This window comes from Macrobrachium nipponense, chromosome 6, assembly GCF_015104395.2.
Source record: "Macrobrachium nipponense isolate FS-2020 chromosome 6, ASM1510439v2, whole genome shotgun sequence".
Classification (NCBI taxonomy): domain Eukaryota; kingdom Metazoa; phylum Arthropoda; class Malacostraca; order Decapoda; family Palaemonidae; genus Macrobrachium; species Macrobrachium nipponense.
In genome coordinates this window covers 129,133,190-129,151,069 of record NC_061108.1, presented here as the reverse complement: position 1 = coordinate 129,151,069, position 17,880 = coordinate 129,133,190, and the positions used below count along the sequence as shown (strand labels likewise).

The following is a 17,880-nucleotide window of genomic DNA, read 5'->3' as shown; positions in this document are numbered from 1 at the left end:
CTGATGACTGCCTGTTCCTGCCGAGACAGGAACCGGCCGGCTGCCTCCCTGAATTTGCTGATCCTCAAGTCTGCTGGGGCGGACTTGAGCTGCTACCGTATCGATCAGCATACCCAGGGTAACTTCATCTTCTGGCTTGGGTTCGAGATCGGACTTCTCGTAGTTTATCACGATCCCCAGATCGCGACAAAACTTTAGAAGTCGATCCCTGTCCTGCAGCAACTGCGAGCGGGAGCTCGCCAGGACCAGCCAATCGTCGAGATACCTCAGAAGACGTATCCCGTGCGAATGGGCCCAAGCAGACACCAGCGTGAACACTCTCGTGAACACCTGTGGGGCGGTTGAGAGACGAAGCAAAGTGCCCTGAATTGGTACAGAACCGTCCCGTCGAAGATGAAGCGGAGGTACTTTCTGGAGGACTGATGGATGGGAATGATTTGAAAAATACGCATCTTTCAGGTCCACCGAAAGCAGGAATGAATCGTTCTCCCTGATGGAGTCCAGCACGGAACGTGCCGTCTCCATCTTGAACCGAGTCTGGCGAACAAATCGGTTCAGGGGAGAGAGATCTATCACCGGGCGCCAGCCCCCCGATGCCTTTTCCACTAAGAAAAGGCGGCTGTAAAAGCCCGGTGACCGATCTACTACGACTTCTACAGCTCGTTTGGTCAGCATGGTCTTGATCTCCTGCCGAAGAGCGTCGTCCTTTGAGGATCCCAGCACATAAGTCTGAAGATGGACCGGGTTGGAGGTGAGGGGTGGTCGAGATTCGAAGGGTAGTAGATATCCCTCCCGAAGGACGTCTACTATCCAGGTCTCGGCACCGTAGCGCTGCCAAGTTGCCCAATGGCTCGCCAGGCACCCCCCCACTTCGGCAGCTGGTGAGGGGGAACGCCGTCCCTAGCGTTTCCCACCTCGCTTCGACTTCTTCCCAGCACCTCCTCGGGGAAAGGAGGGCTGGGAGGAGGGCTGGTTACGGCCTCCTTTACCAGAAGTTGAAGCAGGAAGAGTCTTTCCTCGGGGCTTCGATGGAGCAGCCGTCTTAGCAGCCGAGGAAGCGCTAGCTAAACTCTTAGGCTTAGCCGCAGTTGTACGAGGTTGCCCAGAAACCTTCGTAACTGCCTGGTGAACCAGACGGTCACTGTCATCAGTGCGCCGTCTTTCCACCGCAGCGTCCACCATCTCTCCGGGAAAGAGAGCGGAGGAATCTTCATTGGTCCGTTACGGAGTCCATTTACCGCCTCACGCCCGGCCCCCTTGGCTACTCGTGTAAGGACAGACGCGTCCCTACGACGGAGAACCAAGTTGGCCCACAGGTTTGCCGTCTGATGGGCGAGGTAGGAGATGGCCCTACCTCCAGACTGGCACAGTCTCCTGAAGTCGGGGTCTTTCTTCGAGGGCAGCACCCCCGGAAGTTCGGCCGCGACCTTGGATACTGTGAAGGGACCACAGATCCAACGGCCAAGAGACTGCCTGGAAAGCCGACCATAGCGGTAGCTTCCAGGCCCAGTGCCTCCTGCTGCGAGAACCACAAGTTCTCCGACAGGAGCTGCTGCAGGGACACACCTGGAGTTAGCCTAGCTAGCTCCGGGTTAACCTGTTTGGGCGGTATTGGATCCACTGATGGCACGTAGAACTTCCGCTGTCGCTGCAGAGAGGAGGAGGAAGTAGCTTGGAAGACCGTCTGACTTAAGTGAGTCCTCTCGTCCTGAGACGAAATTCTCCACCTGGTCAAGGACTGAGTCTGCAAGCTCCGATCGCGGCAGTCCCACCGTCATTTTGGGTTCCCTCTTCGGGCCCCAAAATGACTCGAGCCGGGACGTGGCTCAGATGGTGGTAGCGGCGATCCTTCCCCCAGGTCGTTGTGCTGACGAATCAGCGCAATAACCTGGGCAAAGTTTCCTCTGGATCTCGGAGTCACAGCGTCCTGAGGAGTAGGACCGTCCAGTCCCTCCAACAGGAGCAGCTCTCGAGACCCTCCTCCTTCAGAAGGAGGAACAGCAACAGACCCCTGAACGGTCGCCTCCAGCCACTTGCGCGTACGACCTGGCTGGTCCTAAGACCATGCCTGGTGCGTGCGGCATCGTGACGGGATCGTGAGCGGCGCACCTCTCACGATCACTCCTAGATACCTCGCTCTTCCCGGTGTAGCCCGAGGAAGTTGAAGGTATAGGAGAGACAGACCTGACGCTCCCCCCCCGCTCGCTGGCAGGACCAGCGTACGTGGGGGGCTGCAGCCCGATCACCAACCCGCGGTGGGGATCTATCTGCAGGCCTGGCCGTGCCGCTCACCTGTGGCGAGCGGCTCGACTGAGCACGTCGACCCCGATCCCGTGCGTCAGACGAGCTGCTGCTGGCCACCGTCTCCGTCCGGTCCCTGTGGGAGCGACGGTCAGGTGATCTGCAGAGCTCGCTTTCGCGGTGAGACCGGTGAGCGTCCTCACGGCACGTCAAAAACCGCTGGTACCAGCCGAAGCTGGTGCCGTTGGTCGAGGGGACCTCTTCCCAGCCTCAACCCGTGGCCGGTCAGAGACCGTCACGTCAGCCCGAGGTACCGGCTGGTCGCTACGAGAGCGGCCGCTGGCCTGGCGAGAGTCACTTGCGCGATTCTCGACAGTCTTCTGCTCCGTGCCTCGGTCATGACGGTGAGCGAGCTCAGGCGTCTTGACTTTAGCTGCACGGTCGCCCGAAGGAGACCGTACACTCGGACCTTCTCGCGAACGAGAAGTCGAGCCGGTACCTGGCTTAGCAGCAGTGCTACCAAGACCAGGCGCGGATGTACCAGCAGTAGCCAGCACATCCTTGGTCCCCGTCTTCTTCTTCTTCTCAGAAGAAGAGATGGACCCTGTTCCCGAGGGAACAGGAGGACCAGCAGAAGCCACCCCCCGTCACGCCAGAGCGAGACGGGCCCTTCGAAGGTCCCGCAGGAGCCTTCTTAGGGGGGGAGGAGGCAGCCTTCTTCTTCTTCGGCTTGGAAGCCTTAGAAGTCGAAGGGGGAGAGGCGGCAACAGACGACGAAGAAGACGATGAAGACGACGACGACACCTTCCTCTTCTTCTTCTTCTTCTTCGTCAGCTCTCTCAGGACGGACGTCAGGTCTTCCATCCACGGAAAAGTCGGCCCAATTGCCAAAGCAACACGCCCCGACTGATCCTGTCCGGAAGGACCTGAGACCGGTGCAGCACCTCCATGACGAGACGCGACGTGGGCAGGGCAGGCACGGCGAGGAGCGGCAGGGACATCAACAGCAGGACCAGCACCATCAGGACCAGCACCAGCAGGACCAGCAGCAGCAGGACCAGCAGCAGCAGGACCAGCACCAGCAGGACCAGCACCAGCAGGACCAGCTCCAGCAGCAACATCGGCATGAGCGTCCCGCACTGCGCGCTTCGTAGGAGCGCGCAAGCGGCTGGGCCAGCAACATTAGCTGCAGGTACGGCAGGTACGGCAGCATAGTCCGGCGTCACAGGCATCTTCCGATACAGCCAAACTCATCATTGGACAGGGCGGCAGATCCAGGGGCGAACTTTTGGGACAGCGAAAGTCGGGAGACGGCAGCACATAAAATCCAGGTGGCAGCGGCACGCCCCTCTTAGGTACGGCAGCAATAGGCTTCTGGATTGATGCCGTGGGAGTCACCGACGCAATGTGTTGCGTATACACTACATGAGGAGGGGCGGCGTACGCTGGTGTGGACATTGTGTTTGTCGTTGTTGTGACTACACCATGAGTTACAACTGCCGACCCCGCCAGACGTTGAATCAAGCCCTGGATACTAGGGGCGCCCTGCAGTCCCAACGACGCCCACACCTGTCCAAGGTCGTCACTCACAGAAGGCACACCTGAGGGAGGAAAGCAGCGGGTCAGTTAGAGGGGCATCCTCGCGCCCGGGGGAGGACGAACCCCACCCAGAGCGGACGGAAGACCCCGAGTACAATTGAACATCCGGGTATCGGGCGCCCTCCTCCACACTCGACGGATCGAGTGAGGAGAAGGACTCCGAAACCCCCCCCGCAGGGGAAGGCGCAAATCGTGGGGGCTGAGCTGGAGGCAGGAAGGATGACTAAGTATCTGTCACCAAAGGAGTCGCTGGAGAGCTTTCCGACGACTCCTTGGTCGGTCTACGCCTCTTCCTACCCTCGTACAGCACCCACTGCGCCTCGGCCAATTCAATTCACACACATTACAAGGTTCGGCTCGGGAGCATTCTCGCCCCCGACACCGATAACACAATTCATGTGGATCAATGTCTGGATAAGAGCGAAATCCGCCGCATTTACGCCCCTCCAGCCCGGGACACACTCTACGGGCAGCTGGTGGGCGCGGCGAAAGCTCTTCTTGATCCATAATTAAATTCACTTTCAATGAAAAATGAAAAAAAGAGTACTTACAATTTCAATCAAGACCACAAACAAACCAGTCAGAAGAAATTGTAAACATCCAAAGCACACGACGAAAATAGCGGGCAGAGCGATGACGAACACGTCCTGTCACACCACGGCCGAAAGCAAAAGTGGTTCTTCACCGCCCGGGCGCGCGGCGCGCGCACGATCGGACAAGCAGTTAACTACCGTTCTCCCCTTGTTCGAAGCTTACGACCGTCCCAGCTGCCGCTAGTTACCTTCCTATTGTTAAAGGACCGAGGGTTTGTATTACGTATCGGAACAAAGTATTTTTTGAGAGAACAGAGAGAGATAAACACACTCTCTCTCTCTCTCTCTCTCTCTTTTACCGAGATGAAAGAATTTTTATGGTACTAGTATGTAAAATGTTTATTGATAATTTCAGTTATTTAATAATAATAATAATAATAATAATAATAATAATTAATAATAATAATAATAAAACCTTAATTACAAAATTCATAATGGTCGTATTTTAAAGAGATGAAAATGACCTTTCCATTTCACTTGTAAGGATAATTCCTCTTTCTTACTGAGATGAGAGAATTTTTATGGTAGATGCAAGTGTTTATTATATTTTCAAATAATAATAATAATAGAAGTAGTAATAATACGATAACTAATTTCAAAAGAAAATTCTTCCCTTCATCTTTTTCTGTATCAATTTCCCTACCTCAACTCCAGTGACACTCGGAGCTTAACAATGCCATACAATGGTCAATGAATTTAATGGTTTTATGTAATCTCTCTCTCTCTCTCTTGTATTTTAATGACAATATACAGTAATTTGTGAATAAACAGTGTTGCACATGAAAAAAGTAAATTAGTGATAATTTTAGAGATAGGCCCTTAGAAAAATTGCAAATTAGTGAAATTTTCCGTGGACATGTTTTCAAGAACGTCGTTCCGGCTTATGACGATTTTCGGGTTACGACACGTCTTAAGAACGGAACCCCCGTCGTAACCCGGGGACTGCCTGTAGTTGAAAAGACTGCTCTGCCCCATGAATGCACCCTAGAGTAATCTCTATCAATACAATGGGCTCAAAAAATTGGCAAAGGTTGCTTACCCAAAATCATTAAGCTCAGAAGCCCAACAATCTTTCCATTCCAACAATGCCTAAAGAGGTTTTGGAGAACAATCCTCAAGTCCTAACAAATTCCCCAAAGCAAGAGTTGGACCCTCTTCTGAGAGGCTGACATACCAGTCTGACCTGGAGTGCATGCCAGAACCATGGGACATGAACAATCAAACCTAACAGTACTGATTGTTGAATAATGATTCAACATTGACTCATAAGCGAATCACTGTTCTCGTTCCTGAAGACTTACATATTACCTGTCGAAAGCAAACCACAAACTACAGATGAGAGCTCATGGGCTTTTATGCACTCTCTTGTTGGGGGTCCTAGACAAACCATGAGCTCCAAGGTTTTGATAACCACATATATGTATCTCACCATAATAATGCTGTCATATTGTGGTAATCTTCCACGTGTCAACCCACTATTGCACATGCATGATTTGTAAGCAAGCTCAGAAAATCCTGTGTTAACTCTACCTACAATGGATGTCCCACCCACAGTGGAATGCTTGCCATCACCAATCCCTAATAAAGGAAGGCACTCGCTAAGGTTAGACAAAAGATGACAACAAAATGATCAACAAGAAAAAGGAAGAAGTTACTTGCTTGCATCTCTTAACCTTATTCTGTCCACAAACCTTAATCTCCTCTGTGTACCTGAGCAGAAGTAGTACGAACGATTGACATCCACAGCAGCCCTTGTCTGAATTAAACAGGGAGAAACTGTTGCAAGTACTCTTGGAGGACCTTCTGGTAACCCTACCTACGATAGATGCTCCCCCTCTACACCTTTTGCTAATTTTCGTGCCAATTCCATGTTGGAGAAAAATACAAGTACCATAAAAAAATAAAAAAGGGAGATGAAAGTAGTTCCAACCTTTCCTTCTACTAACCTGTCCTAGGATGTCATGCCATGATTTGTTTGTTTGGGGTGGTTTTACGTTGCATGGAACCAGTGGTTTTTCAGCAACGGGACCAGCGGCTTTTGTCATGCCATGACCTGGGGGAGCAGGTACTTTTCTCTTATGGACACCCAAACCAGCCTCACAATTCCCCCCCCCCCCCCCACAAAAAAAAAAAAAAAAATTAATAAAAAAATTAAAAAGCATAAGAATGCATCCTAGCATAAGTATCCTTTAACCTACCCTATCATAAGGGCTGTTCCTTAACCTATGGGGGGGGGGGGGATGATTTGCTGTATAACTAGGCCAGTGGAAATGTTTGAATGATCTGCACACAAACCACATCCTAGGAGATTGGCCACCCATCCAATGTGCATTAAAAGAACAAGGAAAAGAGTGGTCAGCATCAATGTTCAATTCAGTGATGAACTTGTGAAAAATATGTTAAATAAATTACCTGAATAACAGATCAAGTAATGTTCATTTTGGATGTTTTACTGAACAATGAACCTTTTATCTATACCTATCGTTTATCGATTGCAGGATTAGATTAGGGTTACCTATACCTATCAATTTATGCCTTTCCTACATTTTTACTGACAGTGCACTCGTTATTGGCTTTCCACTCCCCCCCGCAACCCCCACAAAAATAAGGTCCACAGAGGTATCTCATAAATGTCGGATACCTTGGCCTATAGATGGAAGAGACAAATATAGGTTTTCTATCTGCAAACTAGTCAAAACAATTAGGCCTAATGTCTTTTTGTCTTTACGAAGAAAACTCATAAGCTTAATCATACCTACCGGTACCTAATTTCTCAAGTACGGGAGAAGTTATTTTTTTGACTGGCAACATCACTTCTGATCAGAATAAATTGGAATAATTTTAAACATTATAAGGTTGCAGTTTTGTCTGTTTGTATGGTTTTCAGCAACGGGACCAACGGCTTTAATTGAGTCTACGTAGGTCAGCGGTGGCCAACCTTTTGAACTTCATGAACCACTAATGTATAACTTTAAATTTGGCAGACCACTAAATAAAAAAGGGTAAAAATGGGTATTTCTATATATGTTTGGGGTTAATTATAGTCGTCCGAATAAATATTACTTAAAATTCTTGTTCGGGAGGTAAAACTGCATAGAAAAACCGCAACTGCTATAGTCTAGGACGCCGCGGAATAGTAATATAGATCAACCGTTTTGATTTGAAGCCGAGAACCAAATTTGTAATGCTCAATTTAAAATCACCCTAAAATGCTAAATCTACCATTAAAATGCTAAATCGGCAACATTGGGCTCTCTCTGTCTTCTGTGCAATTTGTAATAGGGTTGCCTGAAGACGATTAAGAAAATATAAAAATTGAAATGTTCCAATTTTTCTGGGGACCATCAAAACTTCTGGACCAACGGTTGGCGACCGCTGGTCTAGGTTACTTACCAATTGCGTCAGGATTCAGTCTATAGCATGCTGCATAATCTATTGAATCTTAACCCAACCGACTTGTGATGACGATTATTCCTCTGACATTTATTTATTACCAATTACTCAATACAAAGTGAAAACTTTAAACGTGATTTTTATGACTTTTGAACTTCACAAAAGTCGAGAGAACTTAACTGACACGAATCCAACACTAAACTGCATTAACTGCACTTTCCTTGGCGCACTCGACATTTGCCGATTTGCCCGAATTCCGACATTTGTATTAATTTCCCCAGATTTGGGACTTAAGTGAAGAGTTAGGGTTTTTATAGTCTAAAAATCTGTGTAATATAGCAAGACAAGATATTTAACAGGTTTCACTCGTTTCCCCACACAACGGAAAATGTCCAATTACGCAATGAAATGCTGCTTTTCATTCTTTTTCCCCCTTACGGGAGTAATACGTATATATGGACTAAACGGTGAACGGCAATAAAACTGACGTTGGTAACCACTATTGCCTTCTAGAAGACATGTTGGAATTCACTTGGAAAAAAAAAAATCCGAGGGAGATTCTATCAACATCCTTGAAGGTCCCACATTCTTGCCGAACTCGTTAGTATAACCACAGCTCTTAAATTTTTCACAAGGACAGTCTTCTGTTGGTTGAATGTCCAAGCAGCGATGTTAGCAACTTAGCACTAAAACAAGGGGGTAACTGATGGGCGTCATTATTTTCTTATGGACATCGGCTACAGTTTGGCACTTATGGGAATTCAGACCCATCAAGGCTTGACAATATCACTCAGACTATATGGTTATTGGTTAATGACTAAAAGAATTTGTTCTTCACTGCCTATTCTGATTCATCCTTACAATGACGGCCCATCAAGTTCAGATTGCCAGCACCTCACATCGGTGATATTACATCATTTATGCCTTGGAGTCTTCGATGGTGTGAAAACTCAGATTGGGAAGCAGATTTTTTCACAAATGGCTTCTCTTCTTGCAGCTAGAGAAAACCCATAGTATCTTTCTACACATATCCCTGCGTTCTAGCTTAATTTTTATTTTATTTTTTATTAAGGTTATATCACATTTGAACTGTTGTTTGTTTGTATGGTGTTTTTACGTTGCATGGAACCAGTGGTTATTCAGCAACGGGACCAACGGCTTTACGTGACTTCCGAACCACGTCACTTGAACTGTTGGATTTACCATTCTTCATTTAACTCACAGAGAATAAATGCAAATAAAAGATGTCAGACAGGCATTGAAGTTTTCAAAAGTGACAAATACAGTAATCAAATCAGAAATACCAGAGAAATATTGGGTAGCCTGTGGAAATAAATTGATAAAACCACTAAACAACTTATAGTATTATTAACATTTATAAAACAAAAGTTTTTATTCCGAAAGCTGTAAGCTAAGTGCCACAGTTTCTGTTAGTCTTGTTTTCCAAATATTCAAATTATAGTGTTTTTGGTCTTCAATGTGTATAATATTTCCTTACACTTAAATACCATAGGTAAAACAACTAGGACAAAAAATTAATCTTAATTTATTAAAAATTTACAGACTACACAACACTGTGTATTGATTCGATATAGTTTATTATTTCAGCTGAATGATTTTCAAAGATACATACAACCAACTTATACAGTGCATGAGAATAAAAAATAATTTATCTAGAAATGAAGGGCTTTGTATCACACTAGCAAGCATCGCCCAAGAAATGTAGTCAGTTACTAATAGGTCAATAGGTCAATCTGATGCACCAAACCCAAGTTCATTTAAACATTTTGATACATTTTGTGAAACTGCTCATAATAGTTTTGTAAAGTTTCTACCAATCCAAATGCATGACACCACAGTCACAACTGAAATAAGTAACTTTAGCTATAATAACATTAGGCACTACAAAAATAATTCATATATTTCTATAAGATCTTTGAACTCCAACATATTATAATATAAAACATAAAGTTCATATATCACTTGGGTTTCTGCCAGTTGACTACCCATACAAGGGACTATATATATATATGCCTAAGCTATATGCATTAAATTATATTTTTACAAAATCTTTACCTGAATAGTATAAAATATACATAGTAAGATGAGTTATATGCTCATATCAACTCCCATGAATAAATATCAGCGGAGGCTTGTAGTGTAATAAGTAATAAAAACTACAATGCCTATTTTCCACTAGATGGAAAATATTGATTCAGAGGGAATTCATGAAACATTCTAATGACTAATGAATGAAAACTACAAAGTTAATAAGGTCGCCTTATTCCCAAGCATAACCTGGAGAACTGATTGACACCAAGTGCAAGAGAAATTTCCAGTATTCGAGCATGATTGGATAATACATAAATAATGCCTGACGGTCAAGGTTAAAGAGGTAATGGTAATAATGTTTCTTACTTCCTCACTTTTTCCACACTACAGTATAAGTACAACCGGGGACATCCTAACTAGCACTCAAATACTATGCACTTTTTTGATGGAGGAAAATGCACTTTTGAACACTGCAGATTACTGAAATGCACATATTAAGGGCAGTGAGCTACATGTATGAATAAAAAGCAGAAATAAAATTACCCATGTACAGTACTAATGGCAATAAGATTCAAATGACCATTCGAAGTACATTCATACATCTCAAGAGATCAAAAGGTTAGTTACACAAAAACATAATTTCTGGGTTCGACCTGTGCCGGCCGGTGAAATGCTCCTGTAGCACGCATTTCTAGGTATAAATAGATGCTAATAGTTCCCATGAAAAAAGTACAGAAGAAGATGGATGCTGGGTACCAACTCAAGAAAGGAGGCAACAGAATTAACCATCTGATGTTCATGGACAACATCAAGATGTATAGTAAGAGCATCATGGAAATATACCCTAATCCAGACTGTAAGGAGTGTATCTGGGGACATCAGGATGGAGTTTGGAATAGAAAAATGCACCTTGGTCAGCATACAAAAAGCCAAAGTGACAAGGACTGAAGGGATCAACCCAATGGGAATAGCATCAAACACATAGATGAGACAGGATACAAATAGTACCTGGGAATAATAGGAGAGGATATAAAATGCCAAGAGATGAAGGATACAATCAGGAAAGAATACATGCAGAATTAAAGTGATACTAAAGTCAAAACTCAATGCCGGAAACATGATGAAAGCAATAAGCACATTGATGTTGCAGTATCATAGGACAACAGAGTAGATGAGAAGGAAAGAAAAAACTAATTATCAAGACAAAGAAAAAAAAAACTAATTATCAAGACCTGAAAGCAGAAACAAGAATATGGGATATGCCAGTGGAAATTATATCCATAATCATAGGAACTAGGCACGATTCCAAGATCAAAGGAACCTGGAAAAAAATAGATGCAAAAGTAGCTCCAGGACTCATGCAGAAGAGTGTGCTGTAGAAACAGCACACAGTGAGAAAAGTGATGGACTCCTAAGGAGGCAGGCCGCAACCAAGAACACCACACTACAAATACCACCCAGTCAAATAGGATGACAGATAAAAAAAAAAATAATATTATTGAGGTAACCAAGAAAATCTTTGTAGTCTGGCTGTAATTTACAAAACAAAATATGCTGTAAGATCTCCAAGAAATTTTTGTTAATGAGTACAAAGACTTGGAATGTGTGCATAAATGCATTTATCTATCCCCAAGCTTATGGAATAAGAAGCAGGTTTAACATAAAAGCAGTGATAAGCCTACTTTTGTAAATTGGAAGTTAGGAAACTTCCAAAACCTGGTAGCAGAGGGAATGAACAGCCACTAAACAGAGCAATCTGAGGATGTATTTGTTTCTGTAGAATGATTTATAGGAAATGGTATCTTGGCAAGTGCCACAAGGCCACCTGAGAATGATGGGGACTGACCACTAAATTTAATTGGAAAGTGGCCATAATGGTAACTACTATACAGAAAAGGGACAGATATAGTACAGATAATCTGTAGTAAAATTAAGGACAAGGTCACTGGTTAAATAACATAAATGCAAAAGTAACATAATGAAAAAGGCACCAAAACAAACAAACAATTTTAGGATTTAACAATGACCCAACAATATGATCTTTGAAAAGTCTGAAGTACCCTGAACGCCAAAAGTCATGTTAATAGTGGAAAATTTAATTACATTTTCATTAGACGGAATGAAAAACTAGATGGAATAATAGGCAGAGAAATAAATATAAATACTGAGGTACTGAACTTTACTTAGCATTGGAATCCCCATTTAGATGAGAATTCATGATCAAAACTTACTGAGCAAGAACCTTCAATATGAGAATGAGAAAGAATGACAAGTGATAAAAGGAATATACTATTTACAGGTTGTTAAACCATCAGCAAATGTATGGATAGAATAGTCAGCAAACGGTTGTTGATAATGGGTAAAGGGGGCAAGAGAAAGCAACCCTTAAAAAAATCACCAGAAAAGGAAAAGAAAATACAAAAAGATAAAGAACAACATAAAAAGTAAGAGATTACTTTCTTCAAAAACAAACACAACCATAAGAAGTTAGTATGACTCTCGGGTTCTTATGTCATACTTTGAAGAATGCCATACAGGTATCAGGAGTCACCTGGATCTTTGATATATCTATATAAGGATTTCCTCTTTATTGGTATTATTACAAGTTACTTGTTTATCAATAGGTAAAATCAGCACCTTTTATGGATTCTATCATTTTACATCCAGTGTAAGACACTGAACAAATACCACATATGAACCAAATTACTACGAAAAGATATAATGAACCTATAGATAGATCAACATAAACTTAACTTGAGGAATGAAAGAATTAAATGGAGGAATAGCAGCTGTCAAAACCTTTGATAAGACTCACCTTCACTGCTTTTAACTTTACGTAGTTATTAACAAAAATATGACTTGGAAAACTGTCAAACTGAATGCAATTTATGGCCAAATTCAATTCTGGTGCCTATTCTGGTTTTGATAAGGAATTCCTCATACAAGGCTTCTATCTACGTACCACTGAGATGGTGGGTTGCAAAAGTTTACTATACCTTTCTAGCAAAATAAATACAAGAAAAGGAGATGAATTAATACAAATTAAATTTAGAGAAGAGGACAATCTATATATACAGTATTAGTCCTTAACATTCAAATTAAAACAGACCTTCAAAATCTGATGTCAATTAAAAAAAGCAATAAAATTTGGGAAAGGTGCAACAAAGTAAATTTAGCAAAGAGGGCCTTAGGTTCTACAAATGAAAAGATCAATAATATAACTTAATCACGGGAAGAAAATGACCAATATAACTCATGCTCTACCAACAAAAAATACAGCAATTAAAGGCAAGGCAACAACTCTTTAAATATTAAAAAGTGCCCATAAATAGACTTTCAAATGTATTTCTTGTGACAATTTGCATCATATTCAAAATAACAGAAACCTCTATTGCCAGTTCCTAAAGGTAAAGAAAAAATCTCTACATGACCTCACGAAACTATACTGTACTATATGGCAAAATTTACAATGAGTTGTATTAGGCTTTAGAATGTTTCTTTTGCATAAACACTTGTATTTCTTGCATGTCAGTTTAAATATGCATTATGTATACATTCTTAAAACCTGACATCAACAACATACAATTGGGGACGAAATCATAAGGAACCCTATTTTGAATCATGAAAATCACATCATAATGATGTTTGAGGCTATGAAATCACATATACTCTTCATCTTCAATACATATACCCTGAGATAAAAGTCCATTCTATATAGTCTAACTTAAATACTTTTATGATCAAAATATACATAAATCCTTTTTTGCCTGTAGCTGTAGCAGAGGTAGAACATTTAGTAACCTTCAGAGCAAATGCTATGCAACATTACTCTTAACTGCCTCGTGAAGCACTTTACACCAGTTCATAAAACAGTTCTTACTGCCAAAGAAAAGCAGAGGTTTGTAACATTTGAGTCATGGTAGCAAAGAATACTATAAAACGCAGTAGGCTACACTTTCACTTGGTCAGCAAGTATGGTAAGCTTCTTTCAATTTTTCTGTTCATAAACTGTATCATTAACATACAGAAGGTATTGATTACTACATGAGTTATCACCGAAAACTGAGAAGTGTAAATTGGTTTCTTACACTAGAATTTTCGGGAAAAACACTGGATGAAGATAGGTGGCCTACCAATTTATGCATTGGAATTTCTTAAAACTGACATTAGAGAGGGCCACCTTACAGCAACCTACTCTTAACTTTTTTCTATCTGTCTTATACTTTTCAAATTGGAGAGATAATAGCTTACTTGCTGCTTAAATAACATCAGTACATATTTTTATCAGAAAACTATGACTAGTAAAAATATTTAATTACTGTTCACAAGATTTACCTTAATGTTACAGGTAAGGACAATATTAAGAAAACCTTTCTGTAACTTTACAACAATTATAATTTGGCACAAAGTCAGTGAATCTCCACTTAGCATTGGCCCAAAAAATGCATCTGGATACCAACATCTTCAACAGCAACATGCCATACTATATAAAAAAAAAATAAACAGCTGACTTAGAGTGTGTGTGTCACCTGTGCAGGACTGTCTGAGAAACTACCATAAGAGACTTAAATCATCCTTTTGTTTGTTAGCCATCTTGCAAGGTCATGTATTCCAGATACCCCATGTGTTTGTTATACTATCTTTCATAGTGTTTCAATAAATATTTACTATGGTTGCAGTCTGTTCTCAATGTTTCTTGTATTTATGGTCCCACTACAAGTCTTGCTCACTGTTATAAGTGAACCATCATTATTTGGCTTCTGACTGTGAACCTCAGCTAAAAACTATGATGTAAACAAACCTCTGAGACCTCGCAAAATTGACTAATGTTATGGCAACAGACGACTGAAAGTTATTTCTAATTGTACTTACAATACTTGAGATCAAAAAGAAATTTGTGGAATGCTTTCTTTGAAACATTTATATTTCTAACGGAGCTCTGAGAGATGAAAAAATATTCATTTGAAGTATATAACTGCAAAAATTGATTTTAAAAATTTGGTACCGCATAATTAACCCCTCTTCCTACAAGGACAACTTTCAATTTATTGCTTTTAAGGTTATTCCAGTGTTTCACCTCCATAGTTGTGTCCTTTGCAAAACTCCAACAGCATCTATCTTCCATTAAAATACTGTACCAAATTCTTATATAATAATTATCAACATGATAGCATTATTACAACCCTAACTTTTTACTATAATTAATACTACATATTCAAATGTGATGGGCCTGGATGATGCATATTCATCTGGTAGAGGACCCCAAGCCGAGACATTGCATGGTGCTGCATCTGCTGGTAGCTTGGATGATGCATGGCCATGGGAGGTTGCATATGAGCAACCTGTGGATGATGCATCATGCCTTGTGGTGGCACAGCCAGGGGATCAACTAGCACTGTTTGCTCAACCTGAGATGGAGCCTCAGTTATTTCTGTAACTACCAGAGAATTGTCATCCTCAGTGGTTGTTATCTCTTGGTATGCCCCAAGATTACGTGCAGCCTCAGCAGCCTCATCAACAACTGGCCTCATGTGTGGATGTTGCTGGTGTTGCACAACACCATGATGATGACCATGATGTTGCTGCTGCTGCTGTTGCTGTTGTTGTTGCTGTTGTTGTTGCTGCTGCTGAGCTTGTGGGTGTTGTGGTTGCTGTTGTGGCATCTGTTGTTGATGTACCACGCCAGCCTGACCCATGTGACCCATTTTTTGTTCCATCCCAGTTCGTTTTTCCATGTGTTTAGCCAAAGGTAACCCATCAACCCGCTTCTTTCGCAAATAATTCTCTGAATATGTCATTTCCTGTGGAACATTATGCTTACTGACCAAATGATTGCGCAGCTTGCTACGATCATAGTACTCCTTGCTACAGTATGAGCAGACCTCTGCTTTCCTACGATCATTATGTGCCCGTTTAATATGAGTATTAAGTTCTCCAACCCTTTTATAACACTTACCACAAATCTGACAGTAGAAAGTTGGCTTTTCATGCATCTTAACTCTATGATACCTAAGAGCATCTGAAGTAGGAAAACGCTCACCACAATATTGACAATTGTAAAGAAGAATTCGTAAGTGGACTACATTAATATGTCTCAACAAATCTGTTTTGGTGGCATAGCGCTCTCCACACCGATCGCACTGCTCCTTAAATTCAGAATGCATCTTAACTTTATGCATTTTCAAGGATACTTTTAAAACAGTTTTACCACAAATCTCACACTGCACCTTGGGTTTAGTTGAAGAACCACAATGAGCTTCTTGATGTTCTCGAAGTTTTTTATTAGAGGGAGCCATGAAGCCACAGTCACTACACAGGTATTCAGTAGTTTTGCGATAAGTCAAACTTTTGTTGTGGTGCTTTCTCATGTGGAATGTGAGACCTGGAAGACTACCCAACTTACAACCACACTCCCCACAAGTAAAGTCATTGGCAGTCTGACCCGCATCATTTAAATGCTTGCTATTGATGTGCATCTTAAGTTTGTACTTAAACAAGAATGTTTCACCACACTCCTCACAGGCATATGTCCTATCTTTAAATGCAGTTTTTGCCCTTCCTTTCCCCTCAGTATGAGTAACTTCTTGATGGTACCAAAGGTCATCTTTACGAAGAAACTGCTTATCACAATCTCGGCATGGGTGACTTGTCTCAGAATTATTTGCTTTTCCCTTGTTGAAATATGTAATTACTCCATTTTCTAAAATAGTCTCCTCTACTTCTAAAGGTGTGTTATCAATAACTGTATGGACTTCTTTTTTATGCGTGATTAAATCTGTGTACTTCTTGAATTCTGCATCACATTCAACACAATGATAAATCTTTGGACCTTTATAGGGAATAAGTTTCCTCTTATTGGATGATGGATACTGACCCCCAAGACCCCGCCCAATTAGCGTGGATCGTGCAGCTGGACGACCTCTTCCACGTCCTCTTCCCCGACTCCTGCCACGACCTCGCCCTCTTCCTCTACCTCTACCACGTCTTCTCTTTCGCTCTTCTTCAGAATCATCATCAAAGTCTACTTCACATTCAATACATTCATAGCCATCTTCTGAAGGCTCAGTCTTGATTTTAACTTCTGTATCATCTGCCAGTACTGTAGCTTTTCGCTTCCTACCTCTTTGACTGTAAGTGACTCTCTCTTCATGCTTTACTTCTCTTTCTTCTTCAGACTCAGATTCTTCAGTGTATGTTCTACTATAGCGCTTATTTTGTTGTTGCTGTGATGCCTGATCAGCTTTTGCCTGTGAAACTGCACTATAATACAAACTTTGAACTGTCTCTTTAATTCTGTCATGCCTCTGAATGACAGAATCTGCTTCATTCACAAGATTTGTACAACCAGAACAAAGGCAAGTGTTTGATTCCATATTTACAATTTTCCTGCTAACCAGATGACTTATTACTTCAAGGACAGTCTTTTGTGTGTAAAGAAGACGCTGGTCATGTTCATACATGAAAAAGTCATTCAAGATTTTTCCTGTTTTTCCACACACAAAACATGTGTACTGTCGCATTCGCTTTACAACTCGTTTCGAAGCGTCTTCCTCCTCCTCCATGTCATCAGTAAGGCCTAAAGAAGTAAGAGCATTAGCAATCCTGAACACCTTTATTTTATATATATATATATATATGTATATATATATATATATATATATATATATATATATATATATATATATAGATATATATATATATATAATTAATATATATATTTATATATATATCGAATGTAGCACGAAGAAACACATGCTTGAGAATACTGTAATTAATTTGGTATCCCTTTGTATAAAAAAATTGTAAATTCATTTTCAATGATAATTTCATGGACAGATATTTGGTGTGGCTATGGATAACCATCTTTTGTCACTCTTGTCTAATATTTACATAAAATTTTGTTAACCTAGACTTATTCCAAGAAATTTATTTTCTAAGGGGTTTTGGGTTACATATGTTTTTGTATTACCGTATATAAGAAAATCTAAATATTCCTGATTTC

General features: G+C 41.8%; 1 protein-coding gene and 1 long non-coding RNA gene across 2 annotated transcripts in view; both read right to left on the bottom strand.

The window, feature by feature from the left end:
• LOC135216185 (uncharacterized) overlaps nt 1-8,672 on the bottom strand; it is a 273,740-nt gene extending 265,068 nt beyond the window's left edge. The window contains exon 1 of the long non-coding RNA XR_010314825.1: nt 7,827-8,672. This is a non-coding gene — a long non-coding RNA (uncharacterized LOC135216185). The remainder of the gene's footprint in view (nt 1-7,826) is intronic.
• A 684-nt stretch (nt 8,673-9,356) lies between these two features.
• Nucleotides 9,357-17,880, bottom strand: part of LOC135216179 (uncharacterized) — a 69,281-nt gene continuing 60,757 nt past the window's right edge. Inside the window, exon 17 of the mRNA XM_064251312.1 lies at nt 9,357-17,454. Coding sequence (XP_064107382.1) covers nt 15,086-17,454 — 2,369 coding nt within the window. The 3' untranslated portion in view covers nt 9,357-15,085. The remainder of the gene's footprint in view (nt 17,455-17,880) is intronic.